The sequence below is a fragment of the Colletotrichum paranaense genome (assembly GCF_030867605.1).
Source record: "Colletotrichum paranaense strain IMI 384185 chromosome Unknown Scaffold_4.1, whole genome shotgun sequence".
NCBI lineage: Eukaryota > Fungi > Ascomycota > Sordariomycetes > Glomerellales > Glomerellaceae > Colletotrichum > Colletotrichum paranaense.
This window is the reverse complement of record NW_026848962.1, coordinates 2,004,957-2,026,464: the sequence shown is the minus strand read 5'-3', so window position 1 is coordinate 2,026,464 and position 21,508 is coordinate 2,004,957. Positions and strand designations below refer to the sequence as shown.

General features: G+C 51.5%; 7 protein-coding genes across 7 annotated transcripts; 3 read left to right on the top strand and 4 right to left on the bottom strand.

Moving 5' to 3' along the window:
• Positions 1 to 85: 85 nt before the first annotated feature.
• On the top strand, positions 86 to 2,965 carry CPAR01_05675 (uncharacterized protein; the record flags this gene model as incomplete). The annotated part of the gene is made up of 1 exon (XM_060489951.1): positions 86 to 2,965. One exon carries the CDS (start codon positions 86 to 88, stop codon positions 2,963 to 2,965), a length of 2,880 nt encoding a protein of 959 aa, XP_060351417.1.
• Positions 2,966 to 4,064: 1,099 nt separating this feature from the next.
• Positions 4,065 to 6,441, bottom strand: CPAR01_05674 (phytase; the record flags this gene model as incomplete). Its single annotated transcript, XM_060489950.1, has 3 exons — positions 4,065 to 4,839; positions 4,893 to 5,857; positions 5,917 to 6,441. The coding sequence occupies 3 exons, from the start codon at positions 6,439 to 6,441 to the stop codon at positions 4,065 to 4,067; spliced, it is 2,265 nt and encodes a 754-aa protein (XP_060351416.1).
• A 1,748-nt stretch (positions 6,442 to 8,189) lies between these two features.
• Positions 8,190 to 9,421, bottom strand: CPAR01_05673 (uncharacterized protein; the record flags this gene model as incomplete). The annotated part of the gene is made up of 2 exons (XM_060489949.1): positions 8,190 to 9,115; positions 9,169 to 9,421. The coding sequence occupies 2 exons, from the start codon at positions 9,419 to 9,421 to the stop codon at positions 8,190 to 8,192; spliced, it is 1,179 nt and encodes a 392-aa protein (XP_060351415.1).
• A 765-nt stretch (positions 9,422 to 10,186) lies between these two features.
• Positions 10,187 to 10,468, top strand: CPAR01_05672 (uncharacterized protein; the record flags this gene model as incomplete). The annotated part of the gene is made up of 1 exon (XM_060489948.1): positions 10,187 to 10,468. One exon carries the CDS (start codon positions 10,187 to 10,189, stop codon positions 10,466 to 10,468), a length of 282 nt encoding a protein of 93 aa, XP_060351414.1.
• Positions 10,469 to 13,417: 2,949 nt separating this feature from the next.
• On the bottom strand, positions 13,418 to 15,230 carry CPAR01_05671 (cytochrome P450; the record flags this gene model as incomplete). Its single annotated transcript, XM_060489947.1, has 5 exons — positions 13,418 to 13,580; positions 13,657 to 13,823; positions 13,899 to 14,213; positions 14,271 to 15,056; positions 15,147 to 15,230. The coding sequence occupies 5 exons, from the start codon at positions 15,228 to 15,230 to the stop codon at positions 13,418 to 13,420; spliced, it is 1,515 nt and encodes a 504-aa protein (XP_060351413.1).
• Positions 15,231 to 17,155: 1,925 nt separating this feature from the next.
• Positions 17,156 to 18,718, top strand: CPAR01_05670 (prolyl 4-hydroxylase; the record flags this gene model as incomplete). The annotated part of the gene is made up of 2 exons (XM_060489946.1): positions 17,156 to 17,456; positions 17,520 to 18,718. The coding sequence occupies 2 exons, from the start codon at positions 17,156 to 17,158 to the stop codon at positions 18,716 to 18,718; spliced, it is 1,500 nt and encodes a 499-aa protein (XP_060351412.1).
• Positions 18,719 to 19,677: 959 nt separating this feature from the next.
• On the bottom strand, positions 19,678 to 20,250 carry CPAR01_05669 (uncharacterized protein; the record flags this gene model as incomplete). The annotated part of the gene is made up of 4 exons (XM_060489945.1): positions 19,678 to 19,718; positions 19,778 to 19,884; positions 19,953 to 19,966; positions 20,044 to 20,250. 4 exons carry the CDS (start codon positions 20,248 to 20,250, stop codon positions 19,678 to 19,680), a joined length of 369 nt encoding a protein of 122 aa, XP_060351411.1.
• Positions 20,251 to 21,508: the final 1,258 nt, after the last annotated feature.

The following is a 21,508-nucleotide window of genomic DNA, read 5'->3' as shown; positions in this document are numbered from 1 at the left end:
TTCGGGAAACAAAAGAACAAGGAAGTATTATCATTTAGCAAAGACACAACCTTCCAATCTTCACGACTTTCAGAATCATTATACAATGTCTTCAACATCAGTTTTATCGAAGACGCTTCAGTCAATCACCAGTACTAAGATTCGCGAGTTGGAGAAGCAACGAACTCAGTACGAAAACCGCAAAGCCAAAATCCTCCAAGAGGCCGAAGAACACATCAACCAGGGCGACCGTATCAGCTGCTTGCTTCGAGGGGTCAAGGAACTTTACGTAAAAGGACGCGACGACAATCCTAGCATCGACAATATCGACAACTTGCTGGCTCAGTCCAAATATGACACGTCAGTGCCTCCGTCAATGTTGCAGTCATCTGAGGACCTGTTGAGGTCTAAGCTTGACGTACAAAGCCATAAGCTTAGCATGGCTCACTTGTACTCCCGACTTGTTACCGAGTGGATCAATCCTGGAAGTCCCATGGAGGATTCCGACGCCGCCAAATTGTCAAAGGAGGACTCCTCTTTCGAGGTCATCGACCAGGAACAAGAGCGTCTCCAGAACCTCCGTAACCAGTTCGAGAAGGTGGTGTTCACACCATTGGAGACTGACGAGTCGGAGATCAATGCATATCTGGCAAGTCTCTTCAAGACGAGGGGGAGTGAAAGGGCGCTTGAGGACGTACGGCAACGGACCGCGCGAGCGAGCGAGGACTTTCTCAAGAGACGGAACCCGTTCACCACGACCACGCTGAAGATGTGCATTGCCAGCCTCCTCCAGCAGGATCTCTTAAGCGATGAGAAACAGGCTATCTTACGCGAGTTCGAGTCCAACAATGTTGTTCTACGGGAGATCGCGGACGTCCTTAACACAAGGTTCGTCGATTTCGAGGACTGGGAGTGGGACGCCGGCGAGGAGGGAGTATCGTACGGTCCGCGCCAGCAAGCCAACGGCAAGTACCGCATCTGGATGGACGAAGATGTACTGCAGGCTATCTTCATTCACTGGGTCGGTATCAACAGCTGCGTGAGCTTGAAGCGGACCCTCACAGACCTTGTTTCTCTGGACGGGACCGACCAAGTCTGGAGGTGGCACGCTGAGCCATCCATGACTGAGAGGCAGATCCAGCGGCGAGCCTATTATCTCAGCGAACTTCCCACCCTGGTTCTTGATGAATCCTCGCATTCAGCAACAACGAGATGGCCTAGGGGAGGTACCAGGGGGCGCGGAAGAGGTGGAAGGGGAGCATCTTTCCGGACTACCCAACGTCGACCTGCAATCTCTGATGATACGGTTGCAGGTCTTCGCAGGAAGAATTTCATTGATCACTTTTGCCTTGCCGCCCTGCCGAGCCAGGTAAACACGCTCAACGAGGAGATGTACGACGATGGAAGAATGCCAGAAGAGGAGGACGACGATGATGTTTCCTCGTCTGAATGGGGAAAGGCTAAGAAACCGGTCCTGAACATCAAGCAATTTCTTTTGCGCACGCTTGCAACTGAGACGATGCTTCATCAAGCGCTTGATGGCACAGCTGCCGCGTTGCAGTCTGATCTCAAATGGTTCGGGGCCGGCCTGTCTCACACGTCAATCTTTGCCGTCCTCCGCTTCTTTGGGTTCCCGGAGAACATGCTTGCGTTCTACCGGAAGGTTCTTGAGATGCCGGTGAACCTAGGCTTCATTTCGTCTTCCGAGTCAGAGTCCACGTCAAACGCACCGCGCATCAGGCGCAGGGGTATGCCGATGAGTCGATCGCCAGCAAAACTCATCGGCGAGTTGGTCTTGTTCGTGATGGACTTTGCCGTCAACCAAGAGACAGGGCTACAACTATACCGCCTGCATGACGACCTTTGGGTTGCAGGTAGTCCTGCAGACACTGCTAGGGCATGGGCTACCATGCAGCACTTCGCCAAGGTTATGGGGTTGGAGTTCAACATGAAGAAGACTGGCTCAGTGTACTTGACCAATGAAGGAGTTCCTCGAGATGAAGCTCTTGATGAGCAGTTGCCTAAGGGTCCTGTCAGCATCGGCCACCTCGTGCTCGACCCTAAGGCTGGAAAGTGGACCATCGACCAGGCGAACGTCGCGGAGCACGTGAAGCAGCTTCAGAAACAACTGGCCGAGTGTCGAAACATCCTCGACTGGGTACGCACATGGAACAGCTGCATCGGCCGCTTTTTCGGTCAGGCGTTTGGAGAGCCGGCCTATTGCTTGGGCAGGGAGCACGTTGAGAGCGTCTTACGAACCTACCAGAAGATGCAGCACGACATTTTTGCGCCATATTTAGCTGGCACCGGCGACGAGTCGATTGCCGGCGCGGCGAACAGCCAACTCAGTGCAGTTCACTACATCAAGTCCAAGATCAAGCAGCGTTTTGGTGTCTCGGATGTGTCGGACGCCTTCATCTTCTTTCCCGACCAACTAGGTGGCTTGGGACTCCAAAACCAGTTCATACCATTTCTTAAGGTCCAGAAACACCTGTGTGGAATAGGGGTATCACCAGAAGAGATGATTCAGAGCTTTTTCGATCGAGAACGCAATGACTACGAGGACAAGAAGAGCACATTCATGTCGAACAAGGCCACTGAGGCGCGTGAGCTAGGGGATGAGCCCCTCAGCCGATTCGACGCGCAATTCCTCAGCCCAGAGGACTTGGAGACGTTCTTCACCTACGATGAATTCACCAAAAGCAGAAGTACCACGAGCAGTCACTTGAAAGAACTCTACGAGCGTGTTCAGGGGACCCCAGCCGTGCTCGGCCCCAAGGCTGACCGGCAAGTTTATGAGGCATTGGAGGACTTGCCCATCCAATCGGCCAATTTACGGTCTGAGCTGAGATGGGTGGTCCAGATGTATCATCAGGAGGCGAAAGAGCGATTCGATGGTCTCAGGCTCATTGAGGAGCGATTCTTGCCGCTGGGTGTCGTTGACATGATGAGGCAGAAGGCCGTGAGATGGGGTTTGGTTCTTTAACATACTGCGCACAGAAGTAGTCAATGAGGCATAGATGGCGTAAAATCAGTGTTACAGTATACTGTGATTTGCATCGCGTGCATCGGGCTTTTTGACTGCTAGTCTCACGAATATTTGAACTCGCCTAGCTGAGTATATTTACAAACGTCTTCAATGTTCGCCCTTGACCTCAATATCGACTATCAAATGGACCAATAACTTTGCGAGTCTCGCCTTCGGCTTTTATTAGTAGTGAATGTGGTATTGTGTTGCCCCAAACAACACTAAGCCCACATACGACTAAGATGACGAAATTGTATGAGTATGCAGTGATTCAGGAGCCTTAATGAACTTGTATATAAGTCACGAGCTATTCTTCAACGAGGAGTCGGACTCTTCATTTTACACCACTACTCAGGTTGAGCAAATCCCACTACATCGCCCAAGTAGGTACATGTCCTTCTCAAACGCGGAAAGACGCAATCATTACAAGCGAGAACGAGAATCGACTCCGGCCAAGTCAACGCATTTACGCATACTTGATTCAAGTAAACCGCAACACAACAGATCATGTGCAAGCCAAAGCACATCACAACTCCATACATGGACGGGCCATTGCTTCCGGCGGCAGAAGACCGACATCGGCGACAGCGCCTACGCGCCAGAGGGCCCAGCAATATTCGCCCGCCTAGATCAGTTTGATAGTTTCAACTGCCTTGGAACAAGAGTGCCGTTGAAGAGGGGAGTGGGTGAGAATGGGAGAAGCCCCTAGCAATGGACCTTTCATACTCCGGTATTGGCGATGTTGCGAAGTAAGAGTGATCAGTTCGCGGATTGAAATCTTTCAGGTCGCATCTCTCCAATATGGTAGCGACATCCCCCTTTCAATTAGACACATTCTGAAGTTCATAATAGAAGTCGAAATTGAGCGGCAACTCGCTGACACTGCTTACTTCATGCCAGTGACATTGCCATTCGCGGGGTGTATCATAGACGTATTTCATCAAGACCGGTGGATCACATGGGTTCCATCACTACAATCGTTCAGGCTAGTAAGTTTGATATATTATTATTGACTTCTGTGCAAGCTAGTAGTCATATTGTCGACCCATTGTTCTAATTACTTCCTTGGGTCCCAATTAGCATCAACATTATCAAGGAGGTTCATAGCCTTGATCACATCGGCCCCCAGAATCTTCTCCAGGCTTACTAGCTTAAAGCTAGCTTCGGTACTGGTACTACCGTCAGGCAGTTGATTGGCATCATCGTGAGTAACGAATAATCCGTGAGGGAAGTCCTTTCCAAGATGTGTCCCGACCGCGGTGATGCCATCGGTATTCGAAACCGCATCAATCTGTCCATCCGACGACTTGGGAATTGTGAAAGTTGTCACATAGTAGTGTGGATCGGCTCGAGTATACACGTTGTAAGAACTGACGCCCTGATTAGACACGAGGATGTATCCTTGATCAGGTTTTACGCCGTAGACGAGGGTAACGCCCTCCACGTCGGCGAAGGTCTGGCCGTCGCCTACAAAGGCAATTTGAATGGCATCATCGTCGGAAGAATCGGGCTCGGCACCATAACGCCACAGGGCAGAGGGCTCTTCGCCGAGGAAGATCCAGCCATTCTCCTCGTCCGTTACACATCCCTCAACCTGGCCGCCTGAACCCCCTGTAAAGTCACGAACGAGAGTGGTCTGGAGAGTACCATTCGAGTTGGACGTCAGCTCGTATTGTAGATAGCGAGCAGACTTTTCGTTGACAAAGAGATATTGCTTGCCGCTGGTGGGAGACTTGTACACGCAGGAACCATAGACTTTGTAGTCCTCCGGGACAGGCTGAATGCCGCCGGGGATGTCTTTCAGGGTTCCATTCGAGGTCATCTCGAAAAGACTGCAAATGTGTCAGTGTAAGGTGTTCCAGGCGACTTGAAACCCTCAACTCACCAAAGCGTATCGTCGCCACGGCAGGCAGCGAAAGCGAGATCGACAGTCCTGTTCCCAGCCTGGAAGCCATAGATCATATCGACGTTATTAGGCTCCGCCGCCGGCAGGGTTTGGAGCAGCTTGCCCTTGAGATCGAAAACACCCAAGCCGGCACCCTCAGTGGACTTGGTCGTAGTGATGATGCGGGACTTATCGGCTGATTCCGACGAGATCCAAATGGCGGGATCGTCTCCGTCGCCGCCATTTTGGTCAGTTTCGTAGGAAGCCTCGACTAAGACAGCCGAGCAGAACAGTCCTCCCCATCCATTCTCGCATTTGCACTGTTGCGGCCCGATACACTCGCCATGTCCAGAACAATCCTTCGTGCACTGGACCTGATCGCACTTGTCGCCGGTGAAGCCAGCGAAGCAGCCACATCCTAGGGCATTCTCTTGACGGTAGCCGTTGCTCGAGCAGGCGTCGCAAATCGGAGAACGGTCGCGGGATCCAGTTGCGTTCCGAGGATCATACGCGGTGTTGGCTTCTATCCCGAGATCATCGAGAGCACTATCCAGTGACACCACTCCAAATCCAGCGAGGTTGTCTGCTTCGACAGCAAAGCCAAGAGCGCCGCTAGGGTACTTTGAACTTGAGCCCTGATAGATACTGAGGCCCTGGACTTCGATATCCTCGAGGCCATTAAGCTTGATATTGCCGACAAGATCGAATGGGTACTTGTAGACAGCAATGCTACTTTCTTGAGCGACAAACAGGTAGTCAGTGCCGGTGGAATTTGATACATATGTTGCAATACCAGTCACATCTTCCGCAGCCTCGCCAAGCTTGGTGATTTCTGGGGCAACGGTCGATTCCTTGAGATCGAAGACGTAAACATCCTTGTCATCGTCGGCATTAACGACCATTTTAGCCTGTGATTGTACCACAGCACAGCCGGAGAACTCTGTTGGGACTGGGATGCTTTGAACCTGTTTGAAGTTTCAGTCAGTGAGAAATGAGTTGAGGAGCTGGAACCAGGCTTTCTCACCTCCACCAGTTCAATGGAGTCCTTGGTCGGGCGGACCACATACTGCACTACCACACTCTTGCCGAAGAGAAAGACGTAGTCGTTCAGACTGTTGGTTCGCCACGAGCACATGGCTGCCCAGTCTCCAAGCATGGTCACTTGGGCTGACTCAATTTCCTTGAATCCTGGCATCTCGTAGACGCGAATTATGGAGTCCGGCATCGCAATAGTAACCGCATAGTCTTTTCCCGTGACATTGTAGACTGTCGTGATGATCTTTGTTCGGCCAGTGATCATGGACTTGACCTCGGACAGTGGCGAATCGCTGTTCAGATCCCACGCGTGAAAGCCTCCCGTCGCAGCACCTCCATCGTTTCCTAGCAGTAGAGGCTTCTCTTTGGAGTAGAACATGTTTGTCCAATCGGCTTCGAGTTCGCCACCAGTCAGGGCTGTGATATTGGCCTCGACGTCGGCGGCCGTGGCTAGCCAGGGATGCATCGCGACCGCGGCTATTGCCGCGGCGCATGCGAGATATCTGAGGCCCATGGCGGTTATGTCAAGTCGATAGAGGTCTGCCTGACATGGCAAGACGTGCAAACTGAAGGCTCGCCTTGTGAGGAGGAACAGTCCATTTATCATGTCGTCTCATTGCCTGCCCCCTCCAAGCGGGCGGGCAGCGGAGGAGCGGGTAGCCCCACGCCTACAGGGCCGGGATGGCAATGCAAGTTCAGCCCCTCCAGGTCCCCTTCAGGGATGAGAGACTAGGCTGCGACCTGTTACCGAATCTGCTTTCAGTTTGGCAATTTGATGGACGATGTCTGCGTCAATACTGCGGGTGGTGGAACACTGATGGTTCCCTTCGGGTGAAACGCGTGCATGAAAGGGGGAAAACAATTGGTGGACGCGATGGGACGAAGAATATTGGAGCTTCCACTTTTGGAGTCGTCCGTCTTGGCATTGGAACACCATTAATCCAAGGTGAAGTCACAGGTCCGAACGAGGAGCTGGTTGAGAGAAACTCGACTTTTGATTCTGTCAGAAAAGTTAAATGCCATGCATCCCAATCCCCGCTATACTTTAATTGTACGGTGACATCGGGGGGAACTTCCGAGGCCGACATTCGGTTTCCGCTTTCTGTCCTTCGCAACTTCACAATTGGCTCGTGTTCAAGGCTGAGCCGATTTCACGCGCTCGGGTCTCGTCGCGGGCTTCAGACGCCAAGTTCCAACTTGTCATCATTTGTTTTGACTTCTCGATTTATGTGAAATGTCACTGGACGCAGCTTGGCCAAATCAACCATCGTCCCATGTCTCGAGCAAATGACGATGAACTTCAAGAGCGCATGCAAGTAGGATGGATTTGCCGCGGTTTCTTTCACCTTATCAGATGAGCACCGACAGCGTGCGTTTTCTTGCGGCTTGTGATTGGGAAGTACTAATAGTCCGTTTCTTGAACTTTTCTGACTTGCGCTCCCTTGTCCTTCCCACACACGAAAATCGACTGAAAAGTTGTCGACATTATATAATCGTTATCAACTTAAAATAGCATTAATGCGGGTAATTCAATGCTTCTAATAGTGGCCAAAATAAGACAGACAAGACGGTATCTTGACACAAATCGCAGAACAGTGAGATCGGATTAGAGTAAACATCATTCTATACACTAACGAGCTACTCGATGTTCGAAATGCAGTACATTCAAGAAAGTAAGCAAGAAGATATATCAAGGTAAAGCGGCCTGGCGTGAACCTTTGCCGCAAGCCTTGACAGCGGCGTCGCCGAAGAGCTATATCTTCCAAGGATATATCTCAAAGGCGCGAATCCCCATGTAAGAGCATCAGCCAACAGTAGCTCCAGTTACGATCAGAATAGTATGTCTTACCTAAAGTATGTACCCGACCAAATGCTACATCACGTCGTATCTCATAGCCCCCTTCGAGACATCTTTCTCCCCGGCATGATTCTAAGCACTAAATCATCTCCTAGATTTTGGAGGCCTTGGATAGATTGAATCAAGCAGACTAAATCAAAATTAGGCATCTGCCTCACCTGGCTTCTCTAGTAGGATGATCACCACGGCATGAGCCAGAAGTCTTCAGCAAAAGTATCTTCAGTACATATCAGCTGGACATGTTTGGAAGAAAAATTGAAGTATGAATGAAATGGTATTTGCGCGCTCAATCCCATTGAGATCGTATGTTCAATGCATCTAAAGGTATTTGAAGTTCTATCATACAAAGAAATTGTAACAGGTAGCTCTCGAAGTTCTGCGTCAGGCCCGTCGACTAAAGTGCCTTACGAAGGGGGAGCAGCAGTGCCGGAAGGAGGGCTGCCGCTCATGGTGCCGTTGCCACCGGGGCCGCCGGAGCCACCGCCGCCGCCAACAGTGGCACCAGTGGAGTGGCCACCATCCTCATCAAGGTAGCCGGCAATGTTGTAGTAGTCGTCATCGGTGTAATCAGCGGAAGCATTGACACCAATCTGGATCCAGGCGAAGAGACCGTCCTGGAGGTCATCGCTCAGGTAGACAAACTGAGGGAAGGGGTCGTAGGAGGCATCGGCCTGGAGGATGGACCACATGTCGTCGGCGTTGGAGGTGACGTCTTGCGTGTTGGTGTTGTAGGGGTAGAGCTCCTCGACGGCGGAGCGAATGGACTCGGGCCAGAAGACCTGGCCGATGTGGCTGACGGGAGCATTCCAGACGGAGATAGTGCCGTTGGGCATCAGAGTCGCATTGGTGTGCGAGAGCAAGTGGGTGTGGGTGGCGCGACCTTGGTAGTGGCCGGGGAAGATGGTCTCGAACTGGGCGACACCGTCGGCATCAGTGAGCTGAATGCCGCGGAGGAACGTGCTGTTCATGCCGTCGGCGGCGTAGTTGCCGTTGGTGGAGATGCCGGAGTAGATACCGGTGGCGTTGCAGTTCCAGATGTCGACGGCGACCTGGGGAATGGGGTCGCAGGTAGCGACGTCGACATACTGAACCTCGAGGAAGACGGGGACACCATCGCACCACTGTTGCTCAATGACGTTGGAGCGCATGTTCTCGCCGACGATGTAGTAGGGGCCGTCGGTAATCTCGGGAGCCAAGACGCAGGAGGTGTTGGCGCTGAATACATCCTCGAGGGGGGTGAAGATGCCGTTGTTGCTAGAGCCGGTCATGTTGTGATTGACTTCCTCCCAGGCGGTGAGCGCGTCCGCATCACGACGGTACTTGCGGGCAGCTATGGAAACGTCAGTGAATATTCGCAGAAGTCTCAGACAGATAGGTACTTACGGGTCTTGAGGCCCTTGGCGGCGCGGATGTCCTTGACCTTCTGGGCACGGCGCTCAACGGCGCGCTTCTTCATGGCCTGAGCACCAGCAGTGTTGGAGCAGGCGTTCAGGGAGCGCTGGCCGACGGCGGCGACGTTGTCACGGAGCTGGATGTTGCGCTTCATGTGCTCATGGCTGTGGTGCTCGCCAGGGTGAGCAGAGACGCAGCCGGCGAGGGCGAGGCCGGCGGCCGAAAGGGCGGAGATGCGAACCATTGTTGATGCTGTAGTAATGAGACCAAACTTATAGCGAATGTTGAAAACGATTGTAGATCTTTTGTTGTAGAAGCGACTGCTGTTGCTGCGATGGTTGCGGCTGATGGTTCTTTCGAAATCCCAGATGTCAGGCGCTGGGACCAGTCTTTATACAAATCGATCTGCGTTCTACATCTCCGCCATCTTCCATTATCAACGCGTTCATCTCTACGTGATGTGGACAGTCGATGGAGACTTCGCTCTCGTCCGATCCCCCTACATGGGGGAGCCCTCGTCACCTCCCGTCCCGCCCTGCTATTTTCGACTCTTCCATCGAGCGTCTGCGGTCCATCGTCTGAACATCCGTCCAACCAGGACCGCGCAAAAGGTCATACGCTACCCGTTGCCGTCGTGGCGCGCAGGGATTCCGTACTTCTGAGCCTCACATACACGACTTCGTTCCCCGCTGAGGGCGCATTCTCAACTTTTCGAGTCAATGCGTCTCCACGCCAGTGCCTGTCCTTAAGCGTCCCTGACGTCCTTAACTCAGCCTCAGAGCACACGCCAAGCGGTTAAGAAATGCTTGGAGAAGCTTGAGATGGAAAGAAGGTGGTTCTAGAGCGGAACCCGGGGTCGATCCGGAGTGGGGACTGGTCCCGGGGGCGACCTTCGGGCCTCCCACATTCCGTTTCGTCGTTCGGGATCCCGACGTTGGCGGGAAGACTGCCTGAGTTTGGTTCCTTGACATTTTGGGCCTTCTCAGGTAAAAGTTCCCAGGGGCACCGGATGACGAGGCCACTCTCCACTTGGCGGGTGGCGCCGCTGCGCGTTTGCGCAAGCTTCAATGAGATTGGACTAAATTCCGCTGACTTGAACAAAACATGCTTGACGGAGCTCGGGAGACAGTGGGCTTCAGCGGAGAGACCATGTCAAGCTTGTTTATTTCCCTGGGCCACATCGGTCTGTGGGAGAGCTTTGGAAAGGGGCGGAGAACGCTCTCGCGGGCCCCGAATTTTCATCCCTTTTCGTCTTCTATGCATCAGTCAACGCGGAACAGTTGCGGACTAGATGGGAGCTGTGAGAAAGAAATTGGACAGGCAACTCCTACTCAAGATATTGATCTCCAGCTCAATTGACTTTTGACTTTGAACTATCTTCGTCATTGAGCAGACGAGCTGAGCGTGCATGCGTGGTGTGGAGCAGAAAATCTCCCATACTGAAAGAGAGTGTCGGAACTTTTAGGCCTTGCGTAACTTTATTCAGGGGGGTTCATCTTGTCTCAACGTCCCGCGGCTCAGCCTATGTAAACCAAACAAACATGAATCGTCCAGCGAAGATGCCCTACTGCAGTCTATCTGCCTCCCTGTGCCCGGATTCACCGGCACAGCGATACTTTGCCCGGGGTCCCTAATTCTCTATTTCTAGGACGAGACGAAATGGACCTATCTGGGCGCAGCCAATCAATCTGAAATGCCGTCATTGGCTGTCGGGCTAGTTGTGACCCTCAACCGCAATGAAGGTCTGGAGGGGGGGAGGGGTGTTCGGAGTCGTCACTTGACGCGTGTCAGTCATGACTTGTCTAATTCCGGGTAAGGGCGCCCTCTATCATTTCGTAATGCGACGCCGCAACGGTTCTCAACAGCACATTGATCTGAAGTCGGTCTCCAGCTAAGCACATGCACCGTTGAGACTAAACCTTTTCAGTCACGTCTGGAAACATTCTCCGGACAAGTCAGAGAGGACTGGCCCTTGACCGAGGCTCTGTCCAGAGTCCAGACTCCAGCGAGGAAGATGGAACGAAACTTGCGCACAGCCAATTTGCATTTTCATTTGGATCGACACGTTGAATCACCAATATGGTTACTTTTGACAATTTCACCCTCAAAGTGACAAAACCTGAGTTTGTAAATTTCACCGGTCACAGCTCTCCATTCAACACCACCACTGCTTAAGATACATTCTCAAAGACAACATCGTTGGTCATTCCATATGTTCTCCAAGTGACCATTACAAGCACAGACGTATTTGGCCCCTTAATCCTTTAACCAAGAAGATTCCGTCTCCGTGTGCGGGCAGATTTGGCTGACCTATGGATATGCATCACCCGGAACGAAGAGTTGACCATCCCAAACAACCCCCATCCACATTGACATAATGTCAACCCTATTTGAACGATCTTTCACTGAGGGTTCATTCAAAGGCATCATTCCTACTTCCGAGCATCGACTCATAGGAAAGCAAGGCCGATACCTTGTGCAGCATCTGCGAAAGATCTCTCAGGTTCTACCTTGAAACGCCAGGGCTCCCAAAAAAGGATGATTGATGTATCCTACCCCTTTTTCCAACAATTCGACATCACACAATCTTGTAGGCAATAGCATCGGAATCAAGCGTCAATGTCAAGGCGACGTGGACCATCCGCACAAGACTTCAGCCAAGCGGCAGCAACCTATCTCGACACAGGCACATCGGCGCCAGACGCGTCGAGGAGAGTTGAGACGATGCCTCGTGCACATCTCTAGTTCATCCCATTGTCGAGGCAGGGCACGACGATGGCAGGCTGATTGGAGATACCGACATGGAACGAGGAGGTTGCTGAACCCTCCAATATGGCACCGAGTGCTATCCGTGTCCTCGGACAGGCCGAGAATACGTGTTCCTGGGCCAAAGGAATCCAAATAATGCTAGACAATGATTATCACTGGTTTATTATCATGTGCATGTTCACACGTAGTCCTAGATTTCATTCCAAATCTGCATATCATTATAGGTCGTTGATCATGAATATGTCGTCGGCCGATAGTAAGTACTCAGTTGGGCATGAGGCTGTCCGCAAACATTGAGCGTTTGGGGAGCTGTTTACATTACGCACGCATGTCCCTTCGCTTAGGGCGGCAGTCTCAGCATTGACCGAAGGGATGACGGCTTCGACAAATTCTCAATCACATGAAAGTTAAGAAACTCCAGCTACACAAAGTGCTCTTCAAGTTTTGTTTGAGATCTTCGGGAGGTGAATATATGCCATGAGCGTGATATCAAAGCATACATGTGTCAAAGTAGCCTGAACGTACTCCATCTCAATTGAATTTGGCTTTGCCGAGAATCAGGCATGTGCTACTAGTTTTCTAGGGTGCAATATCCTCTAAGCACCCGGTACTTAGCTAAGAGCCAAAGTGATTCAGGAGGTTCACTTGAAGATTTTACTCGACAACTCCACATGATGCTCCCCGAATTTGTCACGATGTTGCCAGGTACTTTCGATATCACCCATCTAGGCACGATTATAAGCAGTGTTTCTCGGGAATTATTTCAATACATAGCTTGAAAACGTTTCATGCAAAATTACATCCTTCTCGGCCACTTGAGATTGACGTATACGAAAGAATCCATTCCGGTAGAGTTTTCAGGCCTCGATTTGCATCATCTCGATACAAGTGTTCATTGACGCGGACCTAGACTTCCACTCTCTTGCCTGGTTGAGCGTAGATGTCATCAATCAAACAAAAACTATCCTCCAGATATAATTCACCTATATGGCAGTTCGCAATCCCTTCTATGTTGAGTACCTTAGCTCGAAGAGTCCGACGTCAATCTCTCAAGCATTACCCCGTGACTTATTTTCACAACTTTCCGGCAAACATCAAATTGCAAGACTTCCAGTTCCCTGGTGACTTTGCTCAAGGTTTATCAGTTCAACCTTGCATGTAGTTTCTCACTCATCAACACCATCATGTGCTGATTGCACTGGAGGGCCGAACATTCAAGATGGGACGTCCCTTCGAGATCTACATGATTGCATGGGTTCATGCTGGGGCAGCAAGGACGACACTGGCACCAAGATTTTAGTGTGGCTCAAGTGACGAGCACAATCCATGAGTAACGATATGCAATTGATCTCATTCCCAAACGCCTGCCTGTAAATACACGCAAGCGCATGACGCCGATTCGATCTCTCGAAAGAAACCACCCTAGAAGACTGCCAACTAGTGTCTATACAAACCTCGACACGCATGGCATTCAAGCCTTTTCTCTGGGGGTGAGATAAACATTGACAGGGCCCTTTTCCCAAAGAAGATAGACTTGGCTCTTGTCGTCCCAGCCTCTACTTTCCTCCGATAGCTTCATGTCGAAGTTCCAGATCATTCTCGCAAGAATGAGACGCATTTCCGCGTAAGCCAAGCTATGAGTAGACGCAGCATATTAGCATCCGACGATTCAACACGTTAGCATTGAAGGCGGAGGATGATGCAACTTACTTTCTGCCAATGCAGTTTCTAGGGCCGACCGAGAACGGTTGGAACGCTTCCTTCTTGTCGCCAGAGAAGCGAGCATCATCGAGCCAACGTTCGGGGATAAAGGAGTCAGGAAGGGTGAAGTTCTCCGGGCTGTGGAAGGCAGGCCAGTGCCAGACCTGGACCAGCGTCTGTGTATCACCACCTTGTCAGCATGATGTTCTTACCCCCTCTCAACGCTTAGAATAAATAGAAAGTAAACTTACCCCGCTTGGCACATATTGACCCAAGAATACGCCGCCATCGTCGGTAACTCTGCGGACGATTCCTGTAGGGACGGGAGGGTACATTCGAAGACCTTCGTTCATGACCGCCTGCATGTACTGGAGCTGCTGCGCGCTGACCATCTCGATCTCTTCCTCGGAGGAGAAGGTTGTTCGAACCTCGTGGGTGAGCTTGTCAAGAGCCTGGCGGTTTGTACAGAGGTAGTAGGTAATTGCCGACAGAGCTGTTGCGGTAGTTTCCGAGCCGGCGATGATCAGGACCGAGGAATTCGATTTGAGTTCTTCAAAGGTGAGTTTCTGATGTACCAATGTTAGAATGTGTAGGCAACTTTGCGGCTAGTAGGTTCGAATTACCTGTGGCCCCTTTGTGCGCAGCATAGAGTCCATAAAGTCTGGTCGGTCAGTCTCCATGGCAAGTCTCTTGGAAACCTTCTCCTTAGTGAGTGCAATGTGCTGATCTCGCTTATTGCGGAGGTCGGCCGGGATAAGATGTATCAAGAGCTTTTCGATCGGCGGGAATCGTCGCATGCAGTTCTTGAAAGAGTTGCCCTTGATCCCGTCAAAGATGAGCTTCACCCAGGGATGGTAACCAGAGTCATCCAAGCAGTGAAACGGCTCGCCAAAAGCCAAGTCCCCGATGACATCAAAAGTCGTCCAGTTGTACCACGCGACCATGTTCAGAGCCTCGGCACCGCCAGCGCACTTTTCATGAAGTCGCTGGAAGAGAAGATCCACGTACTTCTTGACAATGGGTTCCTGCTCCAGCATAGACTGCGCGGAGAAGCCATGCGACAGGGCCCGTCTGAACCGCGAGTGGTCTTCGCGGTTGGCGCCGATGATGCCATGCCTGCTATCCTGGGTCGCGACGGGATCTCGTCCGTGGTCGCCGGTGCCGTTCTTGAGGTGTCCGTGGAGATCCTTCCAGGCGTCGGGGGAGTTGTATGCGAGCTCGTTGGGAGCGACGCGGACGATGGGTCCGTATTCCTGGTGCAGCGCCAAGATCTTGCGGTGGACCTGGCCAGAGAGGGTGGCGCGAGTGAAGGGGATGCGCGAGGCTGCCCAGAGCTTTGGTCCGGGGTATACGCGAAGGGGGTGGAAGAAGACGTTGTAGATGATGGTCCCGAAAAGGTAAGCGACGCCCTAGATGAGTGGTCAGATGCGGTCAGCGTCGAGGGCTACAGTAAAATCTAATTGGTCACTAGATTTGAAGGATTGCAAGTCATCACGTACCAGAGTAACAACTAAAGCAAAGGCTGAACAGAGGGTACGGATATTGAGGATTTGGGCTGTGAAGCCAGTACTGTGGTCCGACATGTTGAGTAGCGTGGGTTCCCCGCGAAACTTGAAACTGTCAAGATGATTACAGACGGGATGAACTTGATAGGTGGCAGCTCATCAATCCTATCTTCAAGTCTGGCACCAAGGCACTTTTTATCAACTCATGGTTGATTTAGGCGACGGAATTCGGTCCAAACCTTGAAAGCCGAACGCCCTGTGAAACGACGATCTCTCGTAGGACTACTGCGGCATACCGTTACATACTTGTGGGGAATCTGGAGATAAACCTGAGCTTCCGCAGAGTGTAGCGGCGGGCGAGCGTCACCGTGGGTCGGATGGTCTCCGTGCTTTGCACATTTCATGCATAACTCGCCCGGCTTGGCCCGACTCCGGTGTACGTCGCCCCCCACCCGTGATCTAGATCCCGGCACTTGCTACCCGTCCAGGACTCGGCAGTTAACGGTTTGTTTGCTCTGGTGCTGTACGGAGTACTCCTTAGCGCTCGGGTCTGGTGCGGGAATGACAGAGCGAATGTGTAACCAACTCCACGAATGTCCGCCAATGTCCGCGATGTTATTCCTTGTGCACGATTTACGTCAAGCATCAACTGGCTTTTGCTGATTGGTGCTTGCACACCCAGTGTTGTGTGAGGGTGTGAACTGGCATCTGGGGAAGCTTTGTGATCGACGGCTATGCCGCCCTTAGACTCTGACTAGAGAACTCAGTTTCTCTACTCTGACCTCGAGCGGGCAATGGTAAACACCTGAGAAGTATAGGACAGCTACCAAAACCACTAGAAATTTAAGTCTACTCTCCGGGGCCCGTCGCAGTCCGTGGACATAAAAACCTTGGCGCTGTTTGTTAGTCCATTCGGCTCACAGAGTTCTTTTTGAGACCGCTCCCCTCTGTCTCGAGGATTTGTTCAATTTAGATGTTGTACGTATGAGCCTTGCGCAACAAACGCAGCCAGGCGTTCCAACTTCCTGTGTGGACCTCTCGATTTGGCCTGTTATGCATTTGCATCGCTTCATCCCTCGTAGGAGCATAGCGGGTCCGCATTCTATGCATCTGCAAGCTCCTTGACATTTCATCCCATGACGTTTTCTTGACAGATTTAGAGCTGCGACTGCTGGTATCCAGACGGTCATAATTCCGCGTCGGATTTCGAGATAGTCAACACCCGCATGGTCCCGCACCGGCTTTGGCGTTGCAGGTCAGAGCGCCATGAGGAGAATTGACACTGAACCCATACAGCCTGTTGTGCAGCATTAAACTGCAGTTTCTGTCCCACTAACTGACCGCTCATATCGGTTCCTTTTCGGCTTTCAGCCGCCGATTTGAATGCGGATCACGTGCAGGCTTTTCAAAACTCAATATTATAGCCACTTTGGTATACTATACAGCATGTGGTAATCCTCACAGAAGCTACATGAACCCTGATCCTCTGGCTTCTTTGAAGAATCTTGGGTCTTCATTGCACTGTCGAAGACTCTTCTATGTGTTGTGCCCTGGACTATAATTTAAAATATGATTGACGGAATAGTTTGGCAAACATTACTACTTGTTCGACAGTTGGTTTGCCAACACAACGAGATAATGATTCGCAGAGACAGAATTCCGAGTTGTGGTCGTCATACGGAGTAGTCCTCATTATTGTGCCACCTCAAAACTGAGTAGATTGAATAATGAAGCGGGGGGAAGTAGGTCTAGCCAAGGGTACCCCGGACCTAGACCGATCCGCCCCGGACACAGGGCGGCCCCACAGCGAGATTCAGCTTTGATGCCTCAGGCTGCAACTGGGCGATTGGCCGAACCCCTCGGCGGGGCAAGACCCTTGGACTGGCGGTGGTGCATTGCAACTTTCGAAGCTTTGGTCCGGAATCTCAGCCCACTGAACGCCACTCTACTCCTACTTCTTCGTCCGACGACCAATGCCTCATCACGACTGAAGTATCTCAACAATGGCGAAATCAAAGGCCGCGAAGAAGCGCAAGCAAAATGCGCAGGAGGAGCTTCCGCGAAAAGCTCCCAAGACCGCAGCGACAACAGTAACGCCACCTGACAGCGACGACAATACCGCCTCAAACCTCGAGCCCAAGAGCCTCCAGACGGTCATATCGGACGAGGAACTCGACATCGCCATTGACACGTTGAATACCCTCGCCAAATACCCGAATCTTATCAAATCGAAGCAATGCCGAGACCTTCGCGTTGCCGTCTATGACTTCCGTCAGAATTGCGCCAGTGGTGTTAACAATGCCCGTGTGTAGACCCCATATCATACGATGTCGCTATCTGCCAGGAACTGACAATTGATTGCTTCAGCCGGTACAAATCTTGGACTTACGGCACGAATCACCGGCGCGCTTACCGACGAGAAATACGATGATGCTAGAATACTGCTATCCGAAATGAGAATCCGTGGCCAGGAACCGAAGCTAGGAGCACTGTGTCGCTGGGTGCGAGACCTAGACGTCATTAGCGGCCTATCCACATTGCCTGAAGGGGAGGGAGACGGCGTCACCCTACAGAGAACTGAAAGGGACAAGCAGCGACTCTTGGTTCTTGATGCTGTCTTACGAGCTTGTGGGCACTCCGACAGCAATCCCAAGGCCATGCCTTTGCCGCTCTCTTCTACACCCGGAATCGCCCTGCAGGACACCTGGGATCTCCGTCCCACCACGCCATCCCTTCAGGTATACGCCTCTGTACTTGACAAGACAATCTTTGAATCAGCGCCGGCGAATTTGGCAGCGTCTCTTCGCGTCATCGAACGAACCCCCGGCCCGCTCCGGAAGCCGCCCAACCACCACGACGCACTCCTTTACACGACCGCCCCGAACACGATACCCCTCGTCGACGAACGGCCACCAGTAACAGCACACGCACACCCTGTCGTGCCAGGGCTCAGCCTCCTGAAAGACGTTCTCTCCGTAGACGAATGCAAAGCAATCATAACCGCCGGCGAAACTGTCAACTTCCTCCCCGATGCCCCTCTTCGTGAGGATGGGGACATTAGCATTCTTGCGCACAACTTCTACTGGGTCGTTGATACAGCCTTCCACGATGCGCTTTGGTCCAGAGTCTCGTCCTTTGTTCCCCAGTCAGTCGACAGACGAAAGGTGCGCGGCCTCAACCGGCGGTTCCGCGTGTACCGCTACGTCCCCGGAGCCGAGTACCGCGCGCACATTGACGGTGCCTGGCCGCCTTCTGGTATTCTTCCAGACAACACATATGTCTACGATGCATCGCCCGAAGACAAGAAGCAGAGCTCCCTGTTCACGTTCCTCATCTACTTAAACGACGAATTCGAGGGCGGCGAAACAACTTACTTCCTTCCAGCGGCGCGGGAAGGCACGCTGAATGCGTACCCAGTGCGACCAGTCATGGGCGGAGTCGCCGTCTTCCCGCATGGAGATGCAAAGGGTGCACCTCTTCACGAGGGTACTGGTGTGAGAAAGGGCGCCAAGTACGTGATTAGGACGGAAGTCGAGTACGATGTTAAGCCAACGGAGGAGGCATGATCAAGTACACATCCATCAGAATGACAGCTGTTTTCACATGGCATTTGGAGCTTCGGATGTGGGCTCTCGACCGACATATTTGGAGCAAGTCTGGGCCTTTGCTATCAAATCAATACCAAAAGATGGCCGTGGGCTTGAGCCTATGTCTCGTGGTGAATTGACTACGATTCTCTGCTAAGCCGCTGTGACACTGGTAACTTGAGGTGCCGTGAGTCCAACCAGGATTTTACTCCACTCCGTACTGGCTTAAGGGCGTCTGTAGGGCTAGGGTGCACCACACCAGCGGCATCGAAGTTGAGCTTCCACTTTCGCATCAACGAGCAGGGACCTGGAGATGCCTTCTGGCATTGTCGCCAAGTGCGTAGCTGGGAGCTCTCCGATGCCGCACAGCTGGCCCGTCTGCTAGACCCAGGACCAGGATGCAGGGCCACATTTACTGCCTGGGCTATTGTAGACAGCCTCTTCAATCTCAGCCTCTGAGCTAGCTGGGATATTGGCAAGGTCTCGACAATCAGCTAGACACGGCAGCAGCTTGTCGGAATCGTTCTTCTCCGCAAACAGTCCGATGGGCAGGCGTAGAAGGGTAGGCGAGGGTCAAAGGGCATAAAAACAGACACTAAGATCGGCCTGACTTCTACGCCTAGGCTCAGTCTGTTCGCGGTCTGGTATGGACGCGGCCGGATGCAGAGGACAGGCGCAAAGGGTGCACCTGGCCAGGTGACGGGATTTGAAATGCTGAGGCTCGTATATAGATACACTTCGATTAGATACTAAGTACTTAATCGAGCCCTTCAGGAGTCCATTCAATACATATCCCGCTTAAACATGTCTGGGGCGTTCAGGCTCTGACTCTCTGATAGAGTATGTATCTCTCGATCAGCTCGCAGTCTTCTGGGCCTTGAGGGTTTCCCATCACTTTGTTTGATCGAACCAAATTCAGCTGTAGCCGGCGCGAGGGTTCAGCAGGACAAACTTCCGCCGTTGTTGGTCAGGCAGGTATCTAGAAGACTGTTAGTTTTGAAGGCATCTAGCTGGTTGTGACACAATGCGTGTACATACCCAGGTTCAGCGAAGAAGGCTGCTTAGTTCCAGTAGAGTCGGTGCAACGGCAGTTCAAAATCTTCTTGTCACTGCCAAGACCGCAGTCACAAAACTTGAAGGATGGGCTGGGGAGAGACATATCAGTATTCAGGGGATTCCTTAATCATCCTGATCTTTTTGAAAAAGACTTTACCTCTTAGGACGGCACTATGCATGGTTGAGGAGTTAGTCAATCGAACTGCGAATCTTCTGATGACCTGGCATGAAAGGAGAAATAGACATACAACAACCTTGCCCCCGACGTTGGCAAGGCACTTTGACAAGTTGATGGGGGCGTCCTCGAAGTAGGGATCGACAAAGGTGTTCTTGCACTTCGCGGTGAATGTGGTGCCCGAGTAGGACATGTCGCTGCATGTTGACGCGAAACCACCCGCGGCGACGAGTTGAACAGCAGAGGCTGTGAGGAGGGCGAGGACAGTGGACGCATGCATGATGAATGTATGTTGAGGTAATGTAAGTGAGTGACGTCCAAAGAGTGAAAGACAATGAAGAAGAATCAGAATGTAAATGTCTTCTTCAGGGTCTTAATGGTGAGATTGGTGCATCAGATCTTACTTATATGACACGAAAACTGGCGGTGATCAGACCAACTGGATCACTGCGGAATACGAGTATTCGATGTCGAAGCTTTGTGAAACTAATGTCAAGGACCAAGTAATCGAGTCATGGTAGTCAATTGACGATAACTCTATTTCCTCAATCTTAACTTGAAACCATAGTCATTCATTTGTTCGCAAAATAGTCGCAAATTTGTGTTATAAGTAATGGTCATATAAACGCAATGCAAACACCGTTCTTTGGGACCCAGGGCCAGTCGCATCTGTGGATATCATCTCGCAATCCAGAGAGTGGTGATCCCTCGAAGCGTCATTGCATCAAGAAGTTCACATATTCCTTCATGTTATACTGAAGTTTTTACCAGAATGGCGTAGCAGATTATTCTTGTAGTATATTGAGCGTTGAATGCTGCCCTCGATTAACGGGCGTGGTTCTCGCGACAGTTTTGTAGACGATAGATACTAAGTTAGACCTGGCGGTGTATGCGTGCATCCACGTACAGAGCGGGCGTATATGAATGCGCCGGAGGGAACTACTCAGCTCGCCAAAAAGTTGCCATGATGAGATTGAACCGGATGGTTTTTCTGGAGCTTATTCAGACGACAAATCGTTAGGCCACGTAGTATTTGGCACTGATCGACAAATTTTGAGGCGACTGACTCTGTTAATCTAATTATCTTTTAGTGCTACAATGTACGGAGTACTCCGTACAAAGTTACTGTCTGGAACCGAATGCGAGCAGTACGGCTGGCATATTCAGCACAGACAAAGCTGCCATTCTGTTACGTGCTTCCTTACATGCTCTCACCGAGTTTATATATATTTCCTCGCTGCCCTTCGCTCTTCGACTTTCTAGGAAGTCATTTTCTGCTGTGCTCGTAAGTTTCCGGCGAATCGCCGGACGTGTGATACCTTCACCTTTTCAGCGACTAAAACGAAATCAGCGAACGAGTTAAATTGAGACCGGACACATCGTACAGATAATTGATGTCAATTCTGTCCATCGATGATGGTGTTGAACCCATTCGAATCATCAAGCAAACATCGAGACTTCTGCAAACTTACGGATCTAGAAGACTAAATACTGACCGATCTTGACCTTGGTAACGCCTCCACACCGGCAATGTCGGG